This window comes from Epinephelus lanceolatus, chromosome 8, assembly GCF_041903045.1.
Source record: "Epinephelus lanceolatus isolate andai-2023 chromosome 8, ASM4190304v1, whole genome shotgun sequence".
In the NCBI taxonomy this organism is placed as follows: domain Eukaryota; kingdom Metazoa; phylum Chordata; class Actinopteri; order Perciformes; family Serranidae; genus Epinephelus; species Epinephelus lanceolatus.
The window spans coordinates 23,283,500-23,301,773 of record NC_135741.1 but is presented as its reverse complement, the minus strand read 5'-3'; the positions used below and the strand labels follow the sequence as shown (position 1 = coordinate 23,301,773).

The window sequence follows — 18,274 nt, the reverse complement described above, 5'->3', positions numbered from 1 at the left end:
GTAATTCAATTTGCTACCTTAGATAAATGCCTTTGTTAAATAAAAAACACATTGAATAAAAGGTGGTGTTATTTGCTTTATTTGCCTTTGAAACGGACAACCCATCTCCATCATGGTTTTCTTTGGTCTTTTTGTAAAATTGTCAATCGCAATCTGTAACAAATATGTTATAAAATATCTGCTTATTCTACACAATCTCTAAATAAAATATAATAACTTATTCAATTCAATTAATAATTCCCTATTTCCCTTAAAATTTTTGTCATGCACATATATGCGATGATGATTTCTGGGTAATATATATGTTGGTGTTGACAAATAGGCTATCAAGTCTGTATTTGATCATGTGACGAGACAATAAGATTATATGGTAACTAGTGTAGGCACATAAATAGTTACTTGCATGCACTAGTTCCTGTCATAATAGCGGGACTATTGCAATTACCTTACGCTAATGCTTTATACAGTTTACTTTCTAAAAAAATAGTTCACATGTATAAATGTTGTATAATTTTTTCAATAAAGTTGATTAATAAAATGTGAGACAGAAATGTAATCAACTATTTTTTAAATCAATAAAACATGAAGTCATTTAATTCCAAACAGCTGATTTTGTTGCTTTCTTTGTCTTACATTATAGTTGAAGATAAAGTATGCTGATGTTTTATAGAACAAAATATTAATGAAAATAATGGTTGCATTTCTAGAGTTATGGAAGTAATTAAAGGTGATAAGTTGATCGTAAAGTCTCTGACTGAAAGGTTTCTGTGTTCCACTCAGAGACTTTATGATGGACAAAAAGTAAAATATAACAGGCTACATCTCCAAATGTTAGGATAAAAATTCCCCAACTCTGCACAAATGGTTTCAAAAAACTGTCTAGTGAACTGATTTCAGAACAGCTGTTAGATTCACTGGAAAACAAATGAAGGCCCAGTACTTTATCTAATCATTAATTAATTTATTTATATTTGTATCAATGGTCCTCAGATTTCAGAGTTTAGTATCTCTTGTTACAGTAGCTGTTTTAATGACGCAAGTCGTATCTCCGAGTTAGAACAGCGTTAGAACAGTGTTTTTGTTCACAAGTCGTTTCCCAGTCTTTCAGTTTCATCAAGGAAGAAGTCCATATCTTTCTGCGAAATCAGTGGAGACAAAACAACAACGCGGAAAAAGTTGACCTTGTTTCCCAAAGGTTGGTAGCCCACCATCATAGTGCCTTGTTTCATCATGCGCTCCTTGATTACCGGAGCTACCTGTTACCAAGAACAAAACACACACACACACACAGTCAGCTGTTTGTTTTTTTTTAATTAAGTATGCATACTACAAATAATTAAAAAGTTGAGTCTGAGTGCTTAATGCATGTGTGCAACAGAAGAGTTAAACATTTAATATCTTTATTCTTTATGTTGCCAGTCCGCTGATGTAATACAGAAACTTACTTTTGCCAGTTTGTCCTGGTAATCTGCATCTCCTTCCTTCCCCCTCAGACTGGGTGGTATGAACCAGAAGCATACATTCACAAACTCTGGCTGTACATGGAAACAGAAACACACACAGTACTTTGAAATTAAATTGTTATGGATATCTTAAGGCACTGAACCCCCAAGCTGCTCCTGGGGCGTGGTACCATATCCGACCCTGCGCTACCCCCTTAATTGCATGTGTAGTATGTAAAAAGAGGGATATGTAGAAGTTGCATTTCAGCTACCAATTGCCTGTGGATTGTGTGGATTTAACAAATAAATAATAAATTGAAATTTAATTTGCAGGGAGAAAACAACTCATCTTTCTCAGTATGCTTGAGATGTTTACTTACATCACGCAAAAGATGAAACCCTTCTCTTTTCTTCATCTGCTCCACCAGATACCTGCAGGAGAGATGATAATTTTCACTTTCTGTTGGTCTGGATCACAACTCAGCTAAAAGTTTTCCTAAAATAAATGAAGATTAAAATAATAATATTCCTGCCGTATTATTCAAGATTGGATTAGATGTCAAAAGTAGCCTACAAGTATCCTAACCTATGCAGGACGGCCCAAATGTACCTTCTTTCTGATATTTACCCGCAGGAAAATCAACACCTATATAGCTAACTCACTGATAGACGGTTAAATTATTTTGACGTGCAAAAATTGAGATAGACGAATACATTCGTTCATTTTATTCACATTATCTGTTATCCTGTTGGAGGTTGCTGGAGCCTATCCCAGTTGACACTGGGCGAGAGGCAGGGTACACCCCGAACAGGTCACCAGACTATCACAGGGCTGACAAATAGAGACAGACAACCATTCACGCTGACATTCACACCTACGGGCAATTTAGAGTCACCAATTAATTTGACCTGTGGGAGGAAGCCGGAGTACCTGGAGAAAACCTACGCTGACATGGGGAGAACATGCAAACCCCACCCACGAACCCTCTTGCTGTGAGGCAGCAATGCTAACCACTGTACCACTGTGCTGCTAACAGATAGCAGATAAGTAGCATCACTTTTAAACAACGCCTCTTTAAGATCAGATATGTTTTAATTTATTACCCAACCTATGTCAGGCTCGTGTTGTGCTACAGCTGCATACCTACCTTGCGTGAACAAAAGCTTTGTCCACACGCTCGGCTAAGCCAGTGGAGCCAACAGCTTTCCACATCAACCACAACTTCAGACAGTCGACCTTGCGGCTGCACTGCACCGACTTATCCCCCACGTCTAGGTTCACATCATAGAATTTGTCTTGCTGGAAGAGATATGTGGCGTTGGCACTGTGGCACTTCTTCAACAAGTTCTGAGGAGAAGGAGAACTTAGTGACAAAAAAGTTCAAAAAGTTCAGAGGTACCTTATGATAAACATTATTATGTGTGATGGATAATGCTGTAGCCTCAAACCGTGGTATCCTGAAGCAGCAGGGCAGAACACTGCAGGCCGGCCACCAGCATCTTGTGTGGATTCCAGGCTACTGAATTTGCTCTTGTCACACACAGACACAAAAACACACACACCATAAACAATGTATCATCTGTATTTTCTCTATGACCATATCTGCCCAACTATGTCAGACAAAACGTGCCTTCCTCATAATGAAAACACATTTTTCGGGCATGCATATTAATACCTGTCAACCCCTTTCATCAAATGTCTGTGTTGCTTGGAGAAGAGCACACTCCCTCCCCAGGCAGCCTGAAACACACCATAAAACACACAAATCTATACATGTTCTTACATCTGATAGACATGGACTATTCTTCCACACGAGGACTTACGTCTACGTGCATCCAGAGCTTGTGTTTCTCACAGACATCAGCTATGCGGTCCAGTGGGTCAAATGCACCCTGCACTGTGGTCCCTGATGTGCAGCTTACAAGGAAGGGCACTGCACCCTGGTGGAAACAGACTAAATGTGAACACAGTTGTCTTGTACTTAGTGCTTTCTGCTTTGCAAGACGTACAATACGTTTTACAGCGAGTAATACCTCACTATTAAAACCAATACAAGCAACCCAAAACACAGTGATACTGTAGATCTGAGTGCTTACTAAACATCTGTGAATTTACCTGAGATTTTGACAGTTTTATCTTTTCATCCAGGTCCTCTGGAATCATGCGGCCTCTGACGTGAGCATGGAAAAAGGCAAAGAAAAAGTTATCATTTTTAGTGTTTAGAATAAGCGATGAAAGCCAGTAAATAATGCAATAACACCCTAGGTGACACCTTCAGATTGCTTGTTTCATATGACCAATATCCAAAAATCCAAATATATCCCACTTTGATTACATAAAATAGAGAAAAGCTGTAAATTCTCATATTAAATGGAACCATTTTTCTGAAATGTCAACCTTTTAGAAAGTTGATGGAGTCATCTATTAATCAATTGTCCCTCTTATATTGAACACATTACCCATCATCCACGTTCACCATGACGACATTGTCTGTCCCAATGCCCAGAAAGGCAGCCCCTTTCTTCACAGAGTAATGGCTCTGGAAAGACATCACATACATTACAGTGTGATCCTCTGACACAGTTTCAATCTCATCCTCTCCTCAGTGTCATCAGCCCCCAACCATTCCTGACCTCTGGAGATGTAAAGATGGAAAGTCGTGGGAGACCCCACAGCCCCTGACTTTTGACCTCTGGGAAGAGTCGGTAGCGTGCGAGGTTCATAGCGTACATGTTAGAGGTAGACCCCCCAGGACAGAAAAGACCATCACCTTCTGTCCAGCCAACCAGCTGCCGCAGCCCTCTCAGCACCTCCATCTCCATCAGCACAAACACCGGGGCCACCTCATATGTGAAGCTGTGACACACAAAATGTATTTTTAGGACTGTATTTCATATTGTATAGCTTTTCACTACACATTTTACACAGGCTCACAAATATTACCCCAGCTCTATGTAAAATTAAGAGCGCATGAGTTGTCTGCACATCGTTCTTAAAATGGTGGTGGCTGAGCCAGCAGCTAGCAGCTAACTTTAGCTAACAGTGCTAACTCTATACAATGCTAAACTACGGTAACGGTGCTGACAGAACTAACTTTGTTAACCAGGGTGAAACTGGAGCATGGGCACTATACTTCCACGACAATGTGTTCAATATCAGCAGTACCTGCCGTATGAATGCAGTGGAAAGTGTCAACAATGAGCTAGCCAGTGGGATACAGACATGTACACCACAATAAAGAACAGCGTGACTTCATTCTCTGCTCAGGCCTCCACTACATCTTTACATAGCAATAGTAGTTTGCTTCACTTGAGTGTTACTACAGTACATTTATTTAAAGGCTATAGTGACATGGAACTTTCCAGATTCAGATTTTATGTACAACACATATTGTCCAATATGAGTCTTTCAATAAAAAACATTACATTTAAGGCTTCAGAGGGGTGAACAGGGAGAACTTGTTCGGATGCATGTTCTGGGCACCAACAATGAACTAATGTCCACTTTGTCAGGTTTCTTTGACTGCGGTGACCCATTTATTTTGACACAGGTTAAATACTGCATGCCCATATTTCATCTCAGGTAAGTTTCCACATAACAGTTTCAGAGTCCATCACAGGTAAGTGTCCGTCAAAGGTTAGTTTCCTCTCATCAATTTCAGCTTCAAATCGCTACAAAATCTTCATGATGCCACACTTAACACAGTCAAAAAACTTCCCCAGTCACACGCCTGCTGCTCATCACCTACACCTTACCTATATTACCTGCATTCTTCTGTTCTAGTGCACCCCCCCGTGTACAAACAGCATAACTGCATCTAGTTATTTAAACATGAATCAAAGCAAATACAAAGAATGTTATTGTGGCTCCATCACAATGACTATTATTCTGTGTTGCAGATACGCTTACATTTTGATACTTTCACTACATTTTTCTGTTGTTATACTTTGTCACTTTTATTTTTGAATGTAGGAATATTTTTACAGTGGTTACGTAACGAATCCCTCCAGATCTGTCATTTATTCTGCCTGGTTTTCCATGCAACTAATTGTTCTTTCATTCAGGCCAGGGCACTCCCAGCTGCCCTCTGATAATCCCTTCACTCCAGTTTCACCACCTGCTCCTCCCCCTCACTTACCTGCTTCCAGTTTCTCTGATTATTACCACAGTGATATATACACTGGCCCAGTTCCACAGGGCCTTTGCCAGATTGTGTTCTGCATTATGCAAAGCATGCCAGCCTTTCTTGAGCCTTCTGCTTCTGCCTGCTTTTCCAGACTCTAAATCGCTGCCTCTGTTTACCTACCTGGATTTGATCTCTGCCTGTTTCTTTGATTAAAGATTTTGGACTTGCTCTTAACTTGTTGTCTGGAGTTGTGCTTGTAGATTTACGTCTGTTCTGTCTGTGCCAGCCAACGTTACAGGCTATTGCTACCTTTACTTCTTCAACCACTACCTAACACAGTCATATTACCGTATTTATTGTATTATTTGCATCATATTTTACAGACTTAGTCACCTATTCCCTGTATAATAATGTGCTTAAATGCTCTAGTCGTACATTATGTTAAATTCTTACAGGTTAGTGTTGAGAGCCTCAGTGACGAATCGTCCAGCCAGGGCGTGATAGTCCACTCCTGCAAACTGCTGATTAAAAAAGCGAGGGTGACCTGAAAGAACCAAGAAAAATTTCATTATGAAAAAAGGGTCAGCCTATTTAAATATCTCCACAGTCTCTGGCACCCTTACTTGTCTTGATGCTGTACTTGGCGACATCTTTGACTCTCTGCAGGAGCTGCTGTTGTGGCTCTCCCGTCGGCCTCAGCTCCAGATCCAGCAGCACAGCCAGCTCCTCCGGCTCCTTCCATTCACATACCTGCAACAACACATGGATTCTGAGTTTTGTACAGAATACTCACTTTAATCTGGCACCATTGTGATTTTTTTAATGACCTTTTGCTTGACGTCTGTGCCCTTGCAGAGCACCTCCTCTATAATTATTTTGAAGGCTTCATTCAGGAAGTGTTGGCCCTCCGAGTGGTCGATTAGTGGCTCATTTAGGTCACGGTGATTCACTGGTCCCTGCTCATCTGCTGCTTTTAGAACAATAACACACATAAACACTTCAAAATGTCAAGTGTTACAAAAGAATATATACACTTGTTGCATTGTACTCACCTGAAAATGGACGCATGTCTGCCATATCCACGCCTCTGACAAGTTGGCAAATCTCTGCCCCTTTATTTGGCTGTGCTGACAAGGCAGACAGTAGGAAAATGGCTACAAAGCAAAGGCAGGGTGAGGTACAATAGAAGTGGGAGGGAGTCAACCTTTGTCCCACAGTAAGTTACTTAATGTGTCTGAGCTGAAGAGAAAAAATGGGTGACAGAATATAGTTACCTCTGAGTCATGAGTGTCTGTGACAAAAATAATTGGTTTTTATCAATTTACATGTGTATTTATCATGAATGAAACAAGATCTTCTAACATATACTTCTCCCTTGATGTCAACCTGTTTAAACATGATATTTAAGAGCATCAGATTTACTTGCTATCAAAGTATACAGACAGTAAAACTGAGAGGCAGCAACTGTGATATAATGAGTTCATTTAGCGTAGCTGTGGAATATATGCACAGCTCGTCTGCCCTTCTTTGCATGATGACAAAAGTCGCCAAAATTAACACACACCAAAATGCAAGGTGCATGAAACATAGATTTGATTATGAAAATGAATGCATTTATAGTAGGTGAAACACAGCCACAAATCTTTGACCCATGTATTTCATTCCAGGACTATTAACGGTCCTAACTTTGTCTGTAAGATACAACACAGTAAACACAGTACAACAGAAACATTATATAACTAAGTTGACTTACTTACTTTAGGTAGAAGCACAAAGATCAAGGGGAAATGCCCAATGCAACGAAATCTGCAAGTCCGCACAATGAGGCAGGCAGAACACTTTACTGCTGAAACGCCCTCAGTGGCACCGAGCAGCTGAGGACCGAATGAAACCGGGTCGCAGCCATGGCAACAGGTGTTGAGCCAAGACTGTTTATTAGTCGGTATGTGTCTCCCCCTGCCCTCACCACTGCTCACTGACAGGAGGGAAACACCAACACATTTTGCCCCAGCTTTTGTTTGGTATGCACTTTCAGTTTCTCTGAGCTATTTGGGATTGGTAGGACTTGATAAGTAGGGGAGACTGGGGTTGGTTGTCACAGTGCTTATTACAGTTACGCTAGAGGGCGGTGTGACATCATGTTTGGCCTGCTCATTTCATTTTGTGGAACATACACAAAACATTGAGGTGAGGAGATATTTTGTCATTTTTATGGGTCAGAGTTTTCACATTGGTGTTGTTTGTGTAGCCTATTAAAAGCTTATAGGTTATTAGGCCCTGATCACACATAAAGCGTTTTAGCAGCTGGAGCCAGCTTTTTGTAATTGTTTTAAATAAGAATGAAGCTTTTTGCTTTCGTTTTTTGTGTTGCGATGGGCTCCCAGTTTCTGCGCTCTAGGCACCTGGCGTTTTTGCCTGAGTGCTCTGAACTCCGAGGTGAAAAAATGTCCACTCAAAGCCTAAAAATGCCCCATGTTATCTCTCTTTCTTTCTTTTTTTCATCTTTTTTTACCATTACCAATCAGATGATTTTAGAGGCAGGCCTTCTGTGGTGGTCACAACAACAAGTTTACATTTGGTAAACAATGGAGGAGAAACTTGATGGATACCTGGAGCTATACAGCCCGACGATACACAGCAGGTTGTCAAACTGCCCCTGAGTTCTCCTTAAATATGTCTGGAAATGGCCATCAGCAAGGAGAAGCTCCTGGACCAACTGGTGGTACTCCCCGTGATCCACCCTCTTTTTTAGGGTCACGTGTACCTACACAGATCTCTGTTTCCCTGTGCCCCACAAACTATTTGCTGACAGCCTCTCACCCTCAACCGGAGCTACAACAAGTACCTTTACCTGTTCATTTTAGGGACTATATAGTGATTACTGTCAAATAAATAAAACAAATAAACAGTTTACTGATTACACGGGAAGGTTAAAGTAAGGAGGTAAGTCCATGGTTGCCTGGCAACAATAAAAAGGCACAGCAAGTGTTTTATTTTCACTAGTGGCATTCAATTAAAAAAAAAAAGGCAGTGTGATGCGCTTCATGTTTTGCAACTTGCAAAACGTTTTCTGTGAGAGCGGGGCCTTAGTCATTTAAAGATCAAACATTGTTAAAATAAGTTGTAAAAATGAGAAGGATACCCATTTCAAGCCAAGACCTTAAGCAAGAGTAAAAAGTGTGACAACCAACCCTGGTCTCCAAAAACTAATAATTATATTTGAACAGTACGTACTTTTTGAAAAAAAGAAAGAAAGATGTGGACAGTGGGTTTATTTTTAATAGTCACAATGAAGCAGAAAAATAAAAACAAAATAAAACAGTTTATTTCAATGCCTGAACATTTTGTGCAATGACAAAACTGAAAACAATGCAACATTTTGTAATGCTACGGGTCACTACTACGGGGTCACTGTTCATGTCTAAAACAGTTCATCTCAATACCTGAATATGGCTGTGCAAAAACAAAATTGCAAATATTTCTATTTCTATATATTCTTGCAGACATTTCTTCATCATTTTGTAGCTCTGCATGATTTTTCCTTGCTCCACACTACAAGCTAGGAATGTCCTCTTTGTCTGTAGGAAAAGTCTGTCACACCTTACTGGCCTGTATATAAAATGCTGTGATAATACAGTAATAAAGTCCCCATGTCTTCAAATGAGTACTTTTTAATTAACATCGTCTTAGCATCTAAGCTTGTTACTATTGCTAAAATTAATCAAATCTGTATGCAGTATTAAACTACAGATGTTATTCAGCACAAATAAACAAGTTTCAACCATAACATTTGATCAGGTTTTGTGCCTTGTCTACTTTTGCGTTGGGATCGACTGCAGACTAAGGTAAGCAGAATGAAGTATGAGGTACAGCAAACCTAAAATGTACTGTTTTCATATGACGATGCAGGGTCTCAGGAGGATAGACATACAGCTGCGCCCAATGGAATTGACCCTCCCATCTTCAGAGGGTAAAGGGGGTTAAATCAATTAAAGTAGTGGCATGTTCAGATTCTGCAGCTGCAATAGAAAGTATAAATCAGGTCAAACTGCCTGAGAGGATCTGTTAATTAAGGGTTATATGTGCTAACTGAAACTACAGCAACTGAATACATGTTCGTACATGTTCTGCTGGATACTGGCACATGTTGGAATAGAGGGAAATGAGATTACAGATAAACCTGATAAAAGTGCATAAAATCAGTTATTCATCATGGAGTTGTGACATGGCAGTAAATTTGGAAAAAATGACAATAAGGGCAGAGAGTATTACAAAATTCAAAAGTCTATTAGAGTTATAAGTGTGATAGAGGTAAATGTAGGAAAGAGGATTTTATCTGGGTTAAGGTTAAGACATACAGGACTAAATGCAACCATGGAAAAATCAGTGTCAGATAAATGTGAGATTTGCACCTGGAAGGAATCTGTTGAATATGTGCTGATAGGTTGTAGAAAGTTCAGTGTAGAGGGTGAGAAACTGAAGGACAGGGAGGTAGATATGTCAAAAGAGTGATGCATTAAGGGTCTGTTAGACATAGGAGACAAACACGTACAGATGTAAAGGGCTTTATTTAATTACTTAAACAAAACAGGTTTAATATCCAGAATATAACTTCTTTAGAAAGATTGTTTTTTGCTTTTGTAGTTGAGCTGATTTCCAGAAAACATGTGGCCCCTGCTGGCCGATTAAAAGAAGTACAAAGTCAGCAATGATGGTCAATGATGGTACAAAACAGTCACACTTTGAATCACCCAAACCATGAGAGGTCTTTGACCATACAGTCATAATTATGCTCACAAATTGCCCAATTATTAGGCTGATTGGTCCAGTAGTTTGCAAGATTAGCTGCCAGACAGATACATACACACACACACACACACACACACACACACACACACACACACTTAAAAGCGCCTGGTCCTCTACTGGCTTACGCCTGGCAGAGATAATAAAAATGACCACTTCTCCTTGACTGAAAGAAGAATAAAAATCCTCAGTACAGACACTTTTAACAGAAAACAAAAGGCACCTATTTCAAAGAAATTTCATAAAGCAAAACTCAGTTTTTTGTATTAAAGCTGTCATGGACAAGAAGTGTAATGCCTACCATACACTTACTTACATCTGAAGACACAAAGTCAGAGTTTTTAGTCACAAGACTGGGGATGTTGCAGGGTCACATGAGATATCATTAAACATGTTTGATTTTATCAGAATGTCACCACAAGAAAAAGACTGACTTAAGACAGCCGGACTGAGTTTAAAGACCACCTTAGAACAAACGATCAAGATCAAGGGAGCATGTCACAACTCTAGCAAAACTTTCATGATTTTATGATGATGGACATTTGTCTGCGACAGAGGTTTCACTTTCACTGTCACTGAAATAAGACCAGCACTGTTGATCACTGACACCTCCCACCACCACTTTAAAAACTTTAACAGTAAAAAAAAGAAAAGAAAGAAACCTCAATAAGAGCAACAGAGGCGGGATCCCTCTTCTAGGACAGAGACACATGCAATGCATGTGGTGTGCACAGAAAAAACCAACATAGTAAAATTACAGTACAACAATCAGGGTGCAACATTATAGACGGTTTGTAAACATACATGAAGAACCTTGAACAAAAGGCGTCAGTGGTACTTAATGGCTCTGTGGCGTAATTCTATAAAGTATTCAAGACTTCAAGTGTTATTTATTTCCTGATGTGGAATGACAGTCTCTGTGTTTCAGGGTTCAGTCTCACATAGCACCAGACAGCAAAGGCCTCAGCCAGTCTCCAACAGGAAGTCAATGCTCTCAGGTGGCAGCGCCCAGTCCTCCTGACTGAGCAGCGAGTGCAGGCGAGCAGCAGTGGCTTTCTCCCTCTGGCAGGTGCTCCAGTAGCGCAGCATGGCAAACACTCGCTCTACATGGATTGAATGGTCCTCTTCAATCTGTTCCAGCTTCACATTGGGGATGTCCAGAGCCAGTCTGCCAATCTCCCTCCAGGATCTGCCAATGGTACGAGCCACAGTCATCAGCTGCTTCTCCTTCACTGGGCGAGAGCCTGTGCAATGAGACAGAGGCAGATAAAGCAAGCGGCGGTCTCTATAATGTTTCAAAGGGACAGTTTTGAGTGTAGTGTGACCCACCTTTGGTGCAGATCTGCTTGGCTGGAATGATCTCTTCTAAGTCTGGAGCTGTTTCTCTCTTTCTTGATGTTTCTTTTCTTCCTTATAAATAAAGACAAAAATTATATTTAATATGAAAATTGAACAGTGCTTCATAGTGGAATTGATGAAAATACCAAACGGATTTTGTCCTACCTGTAGCCAGTGTGTTGACCTGCAGATCCTTTAGAAAGTGAAGCAATGGGAAGGTTTCCTGCAGGGCCTGGTCGTTCAGCAGCTCCAGCAGACCCTGCGCTGCTTCAGGACCTCTGTGGATGATGTGATCCAACAGGTCTGTCACCTTCTCACTGGGAACACGGCAGGATTTCACCTGCTGGTACCCATGAACAGACAGCAGACAGCGAGAGTCTGCATGCTGCAGGACAAAGTCAGCGTCTGCGCTCAGAATTTCGATCAGCTTGACCTTCTGGCGTCTGAGTAGCTGGATTTCTGCTGCTGGATCCTCAGCCATGACCAAATGTCACTGGAATGAGAAAATAAATTGATGGTTGATTCTTTTAATGGAAGGATGCATCAAATCTAAAATAACTGCAAAAGCAAAGCAATATATTGTGGCAGTTCAACAAATCTCAGTTATCTTCAGTCCTCAGGTCAGATATTTTACATTTAGATTCTCACAGTGGTGCATAGTTTACTTCTTTAAGTAATGTAAGCTTTACTGTCTTTGGTTAACCCTTGAAAAACCTGGAGCAACATCACTTTTCTTGTGCTGCTTTCAGACTTTCAGATGTCTTTCACAAGTATTCAAACCTTTGAGCACTGAGTAAATTGGTGCAATTTCCTTAAAAAAAAAACATGGGAAAAATGGCATTAAGCAACTTGGTCAAAAAAAATCCACAACTTACAGAAACGAACAAACAAACAAACAAAAAAATAAATTAAAATTAGATTTAGGAAATTATAAAAAAAAAAAAAAAAAAAACTAGGGACAAACTATATGTATAATTACATTTTTTATAATTATGTTACAGACTTATTATAATTTCTATGCACTCTCTTGATCATAATTTTTGTTTTTGTTTTTTACCAGGAAAAAATTTCCACAAATAACAAAAAAATTATTAAAAAAAAAAAACGCTACGGGGATAATTATATTTATAATTATCATTATTATATGTTTAAAATGATATTACATAATTATCTCTTTTTCCAGGTAATTTCCTTGTTTGTTTGTTTTCAACTTTCTTTTCTGTTTTATTTTTTGTTTTTAATACCTTTTTTTTTGTTTGTTTTTCTTTCTCATTTTTGCTTTTTACTTTTGGGCCATTTCATCTTCCGTTGCTTATTGCCTTCTTCCCATGTATTTGAAAGAATCCAAACCAACTTGCTCAGGTTTCAAAGGGTAACAGATATCATTTATAGGTAATAGCAGATTATCTACAGTAATTTTTGCCCATTGATCCCCTAGTTGCTGAGGAGGCACACTGTACTGTGTGGGAATTTTAGGCTACTGAGGCTGACATCTGAATAAAGGTTATGACCTAGCTTTAAAGACAGCTGATGGGGTTTAAATCCTTGAATGATTCAGAATGATTCATTTTGCACATTTAATAACACATACATGTGTAAGTTATTACCAAGCAGACTCTTTTGAAGTTTAACTGATCATGTTAATATGAAAAAGTCAGTTCAATGTTGTGCACAATACCTCCATAAATCCTAAAGACTCCTTTACAATGTTGTTCAGAAAAGAAAAAAAAAAAAAAATATATATATATATATAAAGCGTATGTTTCTGTGTTTACTTCGTTACTACGTCACACCAGTATCTCAGTAGCAGTCCCATGCTGATTATCACTATGTCCGGACTTCCTTGTTTCCTGACACAGCATCTGTTGTCCTCCAGCTCCAGATGCGCCTCACACTAACACAGAGCACGGCTTTATGTCACAGACACCATGTACTCCCATAAGACTCTTACCATTTAATGTATCAGCTGGAGTAATAGGATAAACGCGATTAAACAAAGACAGCTTTCTGCAGACACACGGAAACATTTCCTCTGTTTACATGACTTGGATCACTTGCATCAGACCTCTTTACTCCCGCTGCTTCTTCTTCTTCTTTGTCTGCTTCCACAGACTGCAGCTGAAAATATCTGTTACCACCAGCATTATATTTCTGTGTGCTTCCATCCTGTGGGTGGATGTCTAAACTGCAGGACTCTGCAGTGGCTGTGAGGACTGGATGACATCTGGTGGAAGTGATGACGCATTGCACTCTGTAGTGAGAGAAGCTGTTTAATGGAATAATAACACAATATCTGAATAAAGATAAGATGATACGAGATAATACTGTATTATACAAGCAGCACATAGGACCACGAGTGACTTACGAGTGACTTAAACTATTAGTGAAATACCTCTGAAGCAATATATCACCACACTTACTACTGCTGTTACCATTAGTCATACTTCTGTTATTGCAAACATATGATTATTATTGTCACATAGATACTGTCATATATTAATATATACCTACAACTAAAATTCATGTTATTGTATCTTTTGTCTTTGCTGTGCATCTCTCTCTCTCTGTCTCTCTCTCTGTCTCATTTTGTCGTAGTATTCATTCATTCATCTTCTAACCGCTTCATCCTCTTGAGGGTCGCGGGGGGGCTGGAGCCTATCCCAGCTGACATCGGGCGAAAGGCAGGGTACACCCTGGGACAGGTCGCCAGACTATCGCAGGGCTGACACATAGAGACAAACAACCATTCACACTCACATTCACACCTACGGACAATTTAGAGTTATCAATTAACCTAGCCCCCAATCTGCATGTCTTTGGACTTTGGACCGGAGAGAACCCACGCAGACAAGGGGAGAACATGCAAATTCCGCACAGAAGGGCTCCCACACCCGGGATCGAACCGGCAACCCTCTTGCTGTGAGGGGAGAGTGCTAACCACAACATCACCGTGCCGCCCTATGTCGTATTACCGTAAATTTATTATGTTGTTATGATCTGTTCTGTACGTCATCTATTGCACGTCTGTCCGTCCTGGAAGAGGGATCCCTCCTCAGTTGCTCTTCCTGAGGTTTCTACCGTTTTTTTACCTGTTAAAGGTTTTTTTGGGGAGTTTTTCCTTATTAGTTGTGAGGGATATCTTATGCTGTAAAGCCCTGTGAGGCAAACTATGATTTGTGATATTGGGCTTTATAAATAAAATTGAATACACAACATACCCTGTATACTTAAACAGTGGCCTAAGGAAGCTATACGGGCCATAGTGCACATAATTATGACGGGCCCTTATGCACACTATTGTTTCAAAACATCAACATACATAATATCTCAATGTTCCTTTGTTTAATAACTACTCTATTACATTGGATGGCAAACCTATATCTCTCCCCAGGTGGCCAGGAAAAGGAATCCATGTTCTAGCAGACATTATACAAGGTAATAGACTCAGAGCTTTCCAAGATCTTAAAGATTCCTATAATCTTCCAGGTACCACATTCTTCTTTTATTTACAGCTGAGATCTCAATGCCTGGTGTTCCCTGGGGTACCAATCTGCATACTCTTCCTATCCATAGGCTTTATACCTCCAATGCTCAGTATATGCTCGTATCAAAACTTTATTCGTTACTCATCCAGTTCACCGCACAGCAACTGCCAATTTACAAAATTTTGAAAAAGGATTTAGGTCTATCGAGCATTAACTGGTCTAGAGTTTGGTCCAATATACAACTCTCCTCCAGGAACCCCAATCATCAAATGATTCACTACAATTTCGTCATGAGAACCCACTTCACCCCCCTAAAATTAGCAAAATTTTCAGCTACTCATTCCCCCAATTGCAGTTTTTGTCCTCAGGGTACACCAGGCACATATGTCCATATGATGTGGGACTGTACTAAGGTTAACACCTTTTGGCACTCTGTTGCATCTGCACTCTCTATAATTATTGGAAAAAATATACCTTGTGTACCTGCTTTGTTTTTGTTAAATGATGATTCAGGTTACGTTGTTGTCCTGTCCTTTGTTCTTTGGTTGTTGTTGACTTTTTTGCTTCCTTCTGTTTTATGGTTTATTTGTTATCTTTATTTTAGTTTTGGTGCGTATTGTTATTGTTTTACACACTGGTTCTATGTGTATTGTCTTGTCAGTGGTCGAAACAAAAATAAAAATTAGATCACAAAAAAAACATACATAATACCCAAAAATCATCATTGCATATCTGACAAAAAAACATCAAAGAAAGTAAGAAATTAATCTAATGTCTAAATCTAATTGAAGATTTGATAGCTCATTTATAGATTTTATAGCTGATGGAGAAAAGCATGCCATTTTGTTTTAGATATCTACTCACTACTTAAAAAAATAAAAACTAACACCATGATGCAGATGGGTTTTCTTTTCTAAGGACATATACAGCAAATAGCACTGTTTTTAAATTAATGATATTCTTTTTTTCTTTTTAAATCATTCCACTTTGAACACAGGTCTCTTTCCAAGGCGGCAATCTGAATCACTTACATGGGCCCATTCTCTCTACGGGCCTCTTCACCCAAGGGGCTCCAGTGCAATCACACTGCCTGCACTGTCTATATTTACGCCCCTGTACTACAAATTTAGGTCAGTGATACAGCAGTAATACGTGTAACTGTAACAAGTCAAATATACATTTGTAATATTGAGTATTATAATTCCACAAAATTTGTTTCAGTTATTACCTGACACACTTTGACCTCTGTACTCAACATGTGGAATGTCTGATACTCTGTACCCTTATGTTCACCTCTGGGGGTACCCCACCTATAAAGGGGTGTTTCACGCCTTACGTCTCCCCTTTTGCTGTTGTGCTCCATGGGAGAGGTAAGCAACATTGCTCTTATGGTAACTTCCGTGTTTTAGCGCTGTTAAGCTGTGTTTATATGGTTATTTTATGCCAACATGATCCTGTGTCACTTAATTTGTGTAGGGGCTGGAGTTTGTATGGTTGTGTTTGACGGAGGATTTTGTTTTTGCCATGTGCTGTCAGAAGAGGAATAAACGGAGATCACCTCCAGCGATATCCACGGTCTGGACCTCTTTTTATCACACAACACAGACAACACTAGAGTCCACCAGGTACATATAGGTATAGATATGTGTTTAATATACATTTGAGTGCCATTTTGAAGGTGAAGGCCAGAGGGGCCCCTGATACTTTGGGCCTCTGGGCCTGTGCCCATAAGCCCGTTCAGTAATCTTTTCGGGCATATATAAAAGTACAAAAATAACAATATAGTAGCAATGTAGTACTGTTATATAATGGTACAAATAATAATGCAATGTAAAATAATAATCTGTGTGTATGTCCTTTACAAAGATGTAAAAGCAGAATAGAAGATGGTGTGTGTGTGTGTGTGTGTGTGTGTATGTGTTATGCTGTGTTGCTGAAATGACCTCAAATTCCTGAACCAGGAGACAGACACTTAACTGTTGTTGTTGTTCATCTAAATTGCTAACCTGTAAACTAAATGGCTTCTTTTCTTCTGGGCGCCCTTCCTCAAAACGAGACGCTCAAACATTCATGTCGACTCCGAGAAATGTGTTGTTGCTCATACCGCGGAAGTGGAATGCTGTAAACATGGGAATAAATATTTGATTATTTTGTTTGAGCAGAAAGGATTCACTGACTGAATACCAAACAGGAGATGTGTGTGTGTGTGTGTGCGTGTGTCTGTGTGTGTGTTTACAGGTACATGCACGGCCACGTGAATGATGAAGGATATACAGTACATCTGAGTCTAGAGTATCATTTCCTCCCAAGGCCTTTGACTGTTACCGGACAATAATTATCAGCCTTCCCCGGTCACACGTCTGCTTAGCTTGTTTACTCAGCTTCAGCTCTGGGAAATGACAAATCAATATCTTATTCCTGAAGAGATATTTGCTTTGTGTGAGAGGAAAAGCCTCTCGAGCCCATTTCATCCACACACAGTATACACTCTGAGTCACTGTGTGCATTAGCTGTCTGAATAAATCCAGTTTTCTCTCTGCCTACAGTGGGTGGAAAGAGTGGAGAGAACCATCATTTATTCTTATTGTTTATTATCACCACCCAGGTGAAACTGCTGTATAAGAGAGGAATGCTCAATTCATCTACCTTTATGTACTTCTAACGACTTTATTATGCTATAAATTTGCATTATGCTCAGACTTGATCTCGAGAAGACACATTGTGAAGACTCGCGCGGAGCTGAAACACAGTGATCTACTGATCTAAGGAAATATACACATGTTGACACTCTGGTGAGCTTTCAACTCCAAATGCTGTATAATGTGTCTGTGAGATGTGCACTTAGTCATCTTGCATTAAATCACTGCAACACAAGTGGAGCATATTCTGTACGGAATATGAAAATGAATTTACTCTGCCGCTGATCGAGCACAATCCCACTCATACCCTTGTGCTTTTCAGGCCCCATCGCGCTCCCTGTCAAGTGGTAAACTGCATTTGTATGTGCATGCTAGTGGTGGATGGTATAATAGCTTGGACGCTCCACAGTGCTGATGGAGAATAATGCAGTTTCCTT

The 18,274-nt window shown here is 39.7% G+C and overlaps 2 protein-coding genes across 9 annotated transcripts; both read right to left on the bottom strand.

Moving 5' to 3' along the window:
- Positions 1–63: 63 nt before the first annotated feature.
- On the bottom strand, positions 64–7,588 carry csad (cysteine sulfinic acid decarboxylase). 7 transcript variants are annotated; one of them, XM_033630008.2, is made up of 15 exons: positions 7,323–7,588; positions 6,622–6,723; positions 6,397–6,539; positions 6,193–6,319; positions 6,023–6,113; positions 4,077–4,299; positions 3,903–3,982; positions 3,559–3,613; positions 3,267–3,383; positions 3,119–3,183; positions 2,892–2,973; positions 2,591–2,790; positions 1,823–1,874; positions 1,446–1,535; positions 64–1,256 (listed from the first exon to the last, which is right to left on the bottom strand). In XM_033630008.2, exons 2-15 carry the CDS (start codon positions 6,644–6,646, stop codon positions 1,083–1,085), a joined length of 1,524 nt encoding a protein of 507 aa, XP_033485899.1. In that variant the 5' UTR covers positions 6,647–6,723; positions 7,323–7,588; the 3' UTR covers positions 64–1,082. The 7 variants fall into 7 exon arrangements, with proteins under 7 accessions (XP_033485899.1, XP_033485898.1, XP_033485900.1 ...); XM_033630007.2 differs by having other exon boundaries at positions 7,327–7,588; XM_033630009.2 differs by having other exon boundaries at positions 6,622–6,696; positions 7,327–7,588.
- Positions 7,589–10,118: 2,530 nt separating this feature from the next.
- Positions 10,119–13,811, bottom strand: LOC117258069 (uncharacterized). 2 transcript variants are annotated; one of them, XM_033628539.2, is made up of 4 exons: positions 13,665–13,811; positions 11,879–12,206; positions 11,705–11,785; positions 10,119–11,619 (listed from the first exon to the last, which is right to left on the bottom strand). In XM_033628539.2, exons 2-4 carry the CDS (start codon positions 12,192–12,194, stop codon positions 11,339–11,341), a joined length of 678 nt encoding a protein of 225 aa, XP_033484430.2. In that variant the 5' UTR covers positions 12,195–12,206; positions 13,665–13,811; the 3' UTR covers positions 10,119–11,338. The 2 variants fall into 2 exon arrangements, with proteins under 2 accessions (XP_033484430.2, XP_078026151.1); XM_078170025.1 differs by lacking the exon at positions 13,665–13,811 and adding an exon at positions 13,392–13,411.
- Positions 13,812–18,274: the final 4,463 nt, after the last annotated feature.

Excerpts from the sequence above, each read along its gene's own strand:
- csad (XM_033630008.2), bottom strand. The coding sequence starts at position 6,646 with ATGGCAGACATGCGTCCATTTTCAG. Across the intron at positions 1,536-1,822 it reads GGTTTCATCTTTTGCGTGAT|CCAGAGTTTGTGAATGTATG; the intron begins GTAAGTAAACAT and ends TTCCATGTACAG. Across the intron at positions 1,257-1,445 it reads ACCAGGACAAACTGGCAAAA|GTAGCTCCGGTAATCAAGGA; the intron begins GTAAGTTTCTGT and ends TCTTGGTAACAG.
- LOC117258069 (XM_033628539.2), bottom strand. The coding sequence starts at position 12,194 with ATGGCTGAGGATCCAGCAGCAGAAATCCAGCTACTCAGACGCCAGAAG. Across the intron at positions 11,786-11,878 it reads GGTCAACACACTGGCTACAG|GAAGAAAAGAAACATCAAGA; the intron begins GTAGGACAAAAT and ends TTTATTTATAAG. Across the intron at positions 11,620-11,704 it reads CAAGCAGATCTGCACCAAAG|GCTCTCGCCCAGTGAAGGAG; the intron begins GTGGGTCACACT and ends CTCATTGCACAG.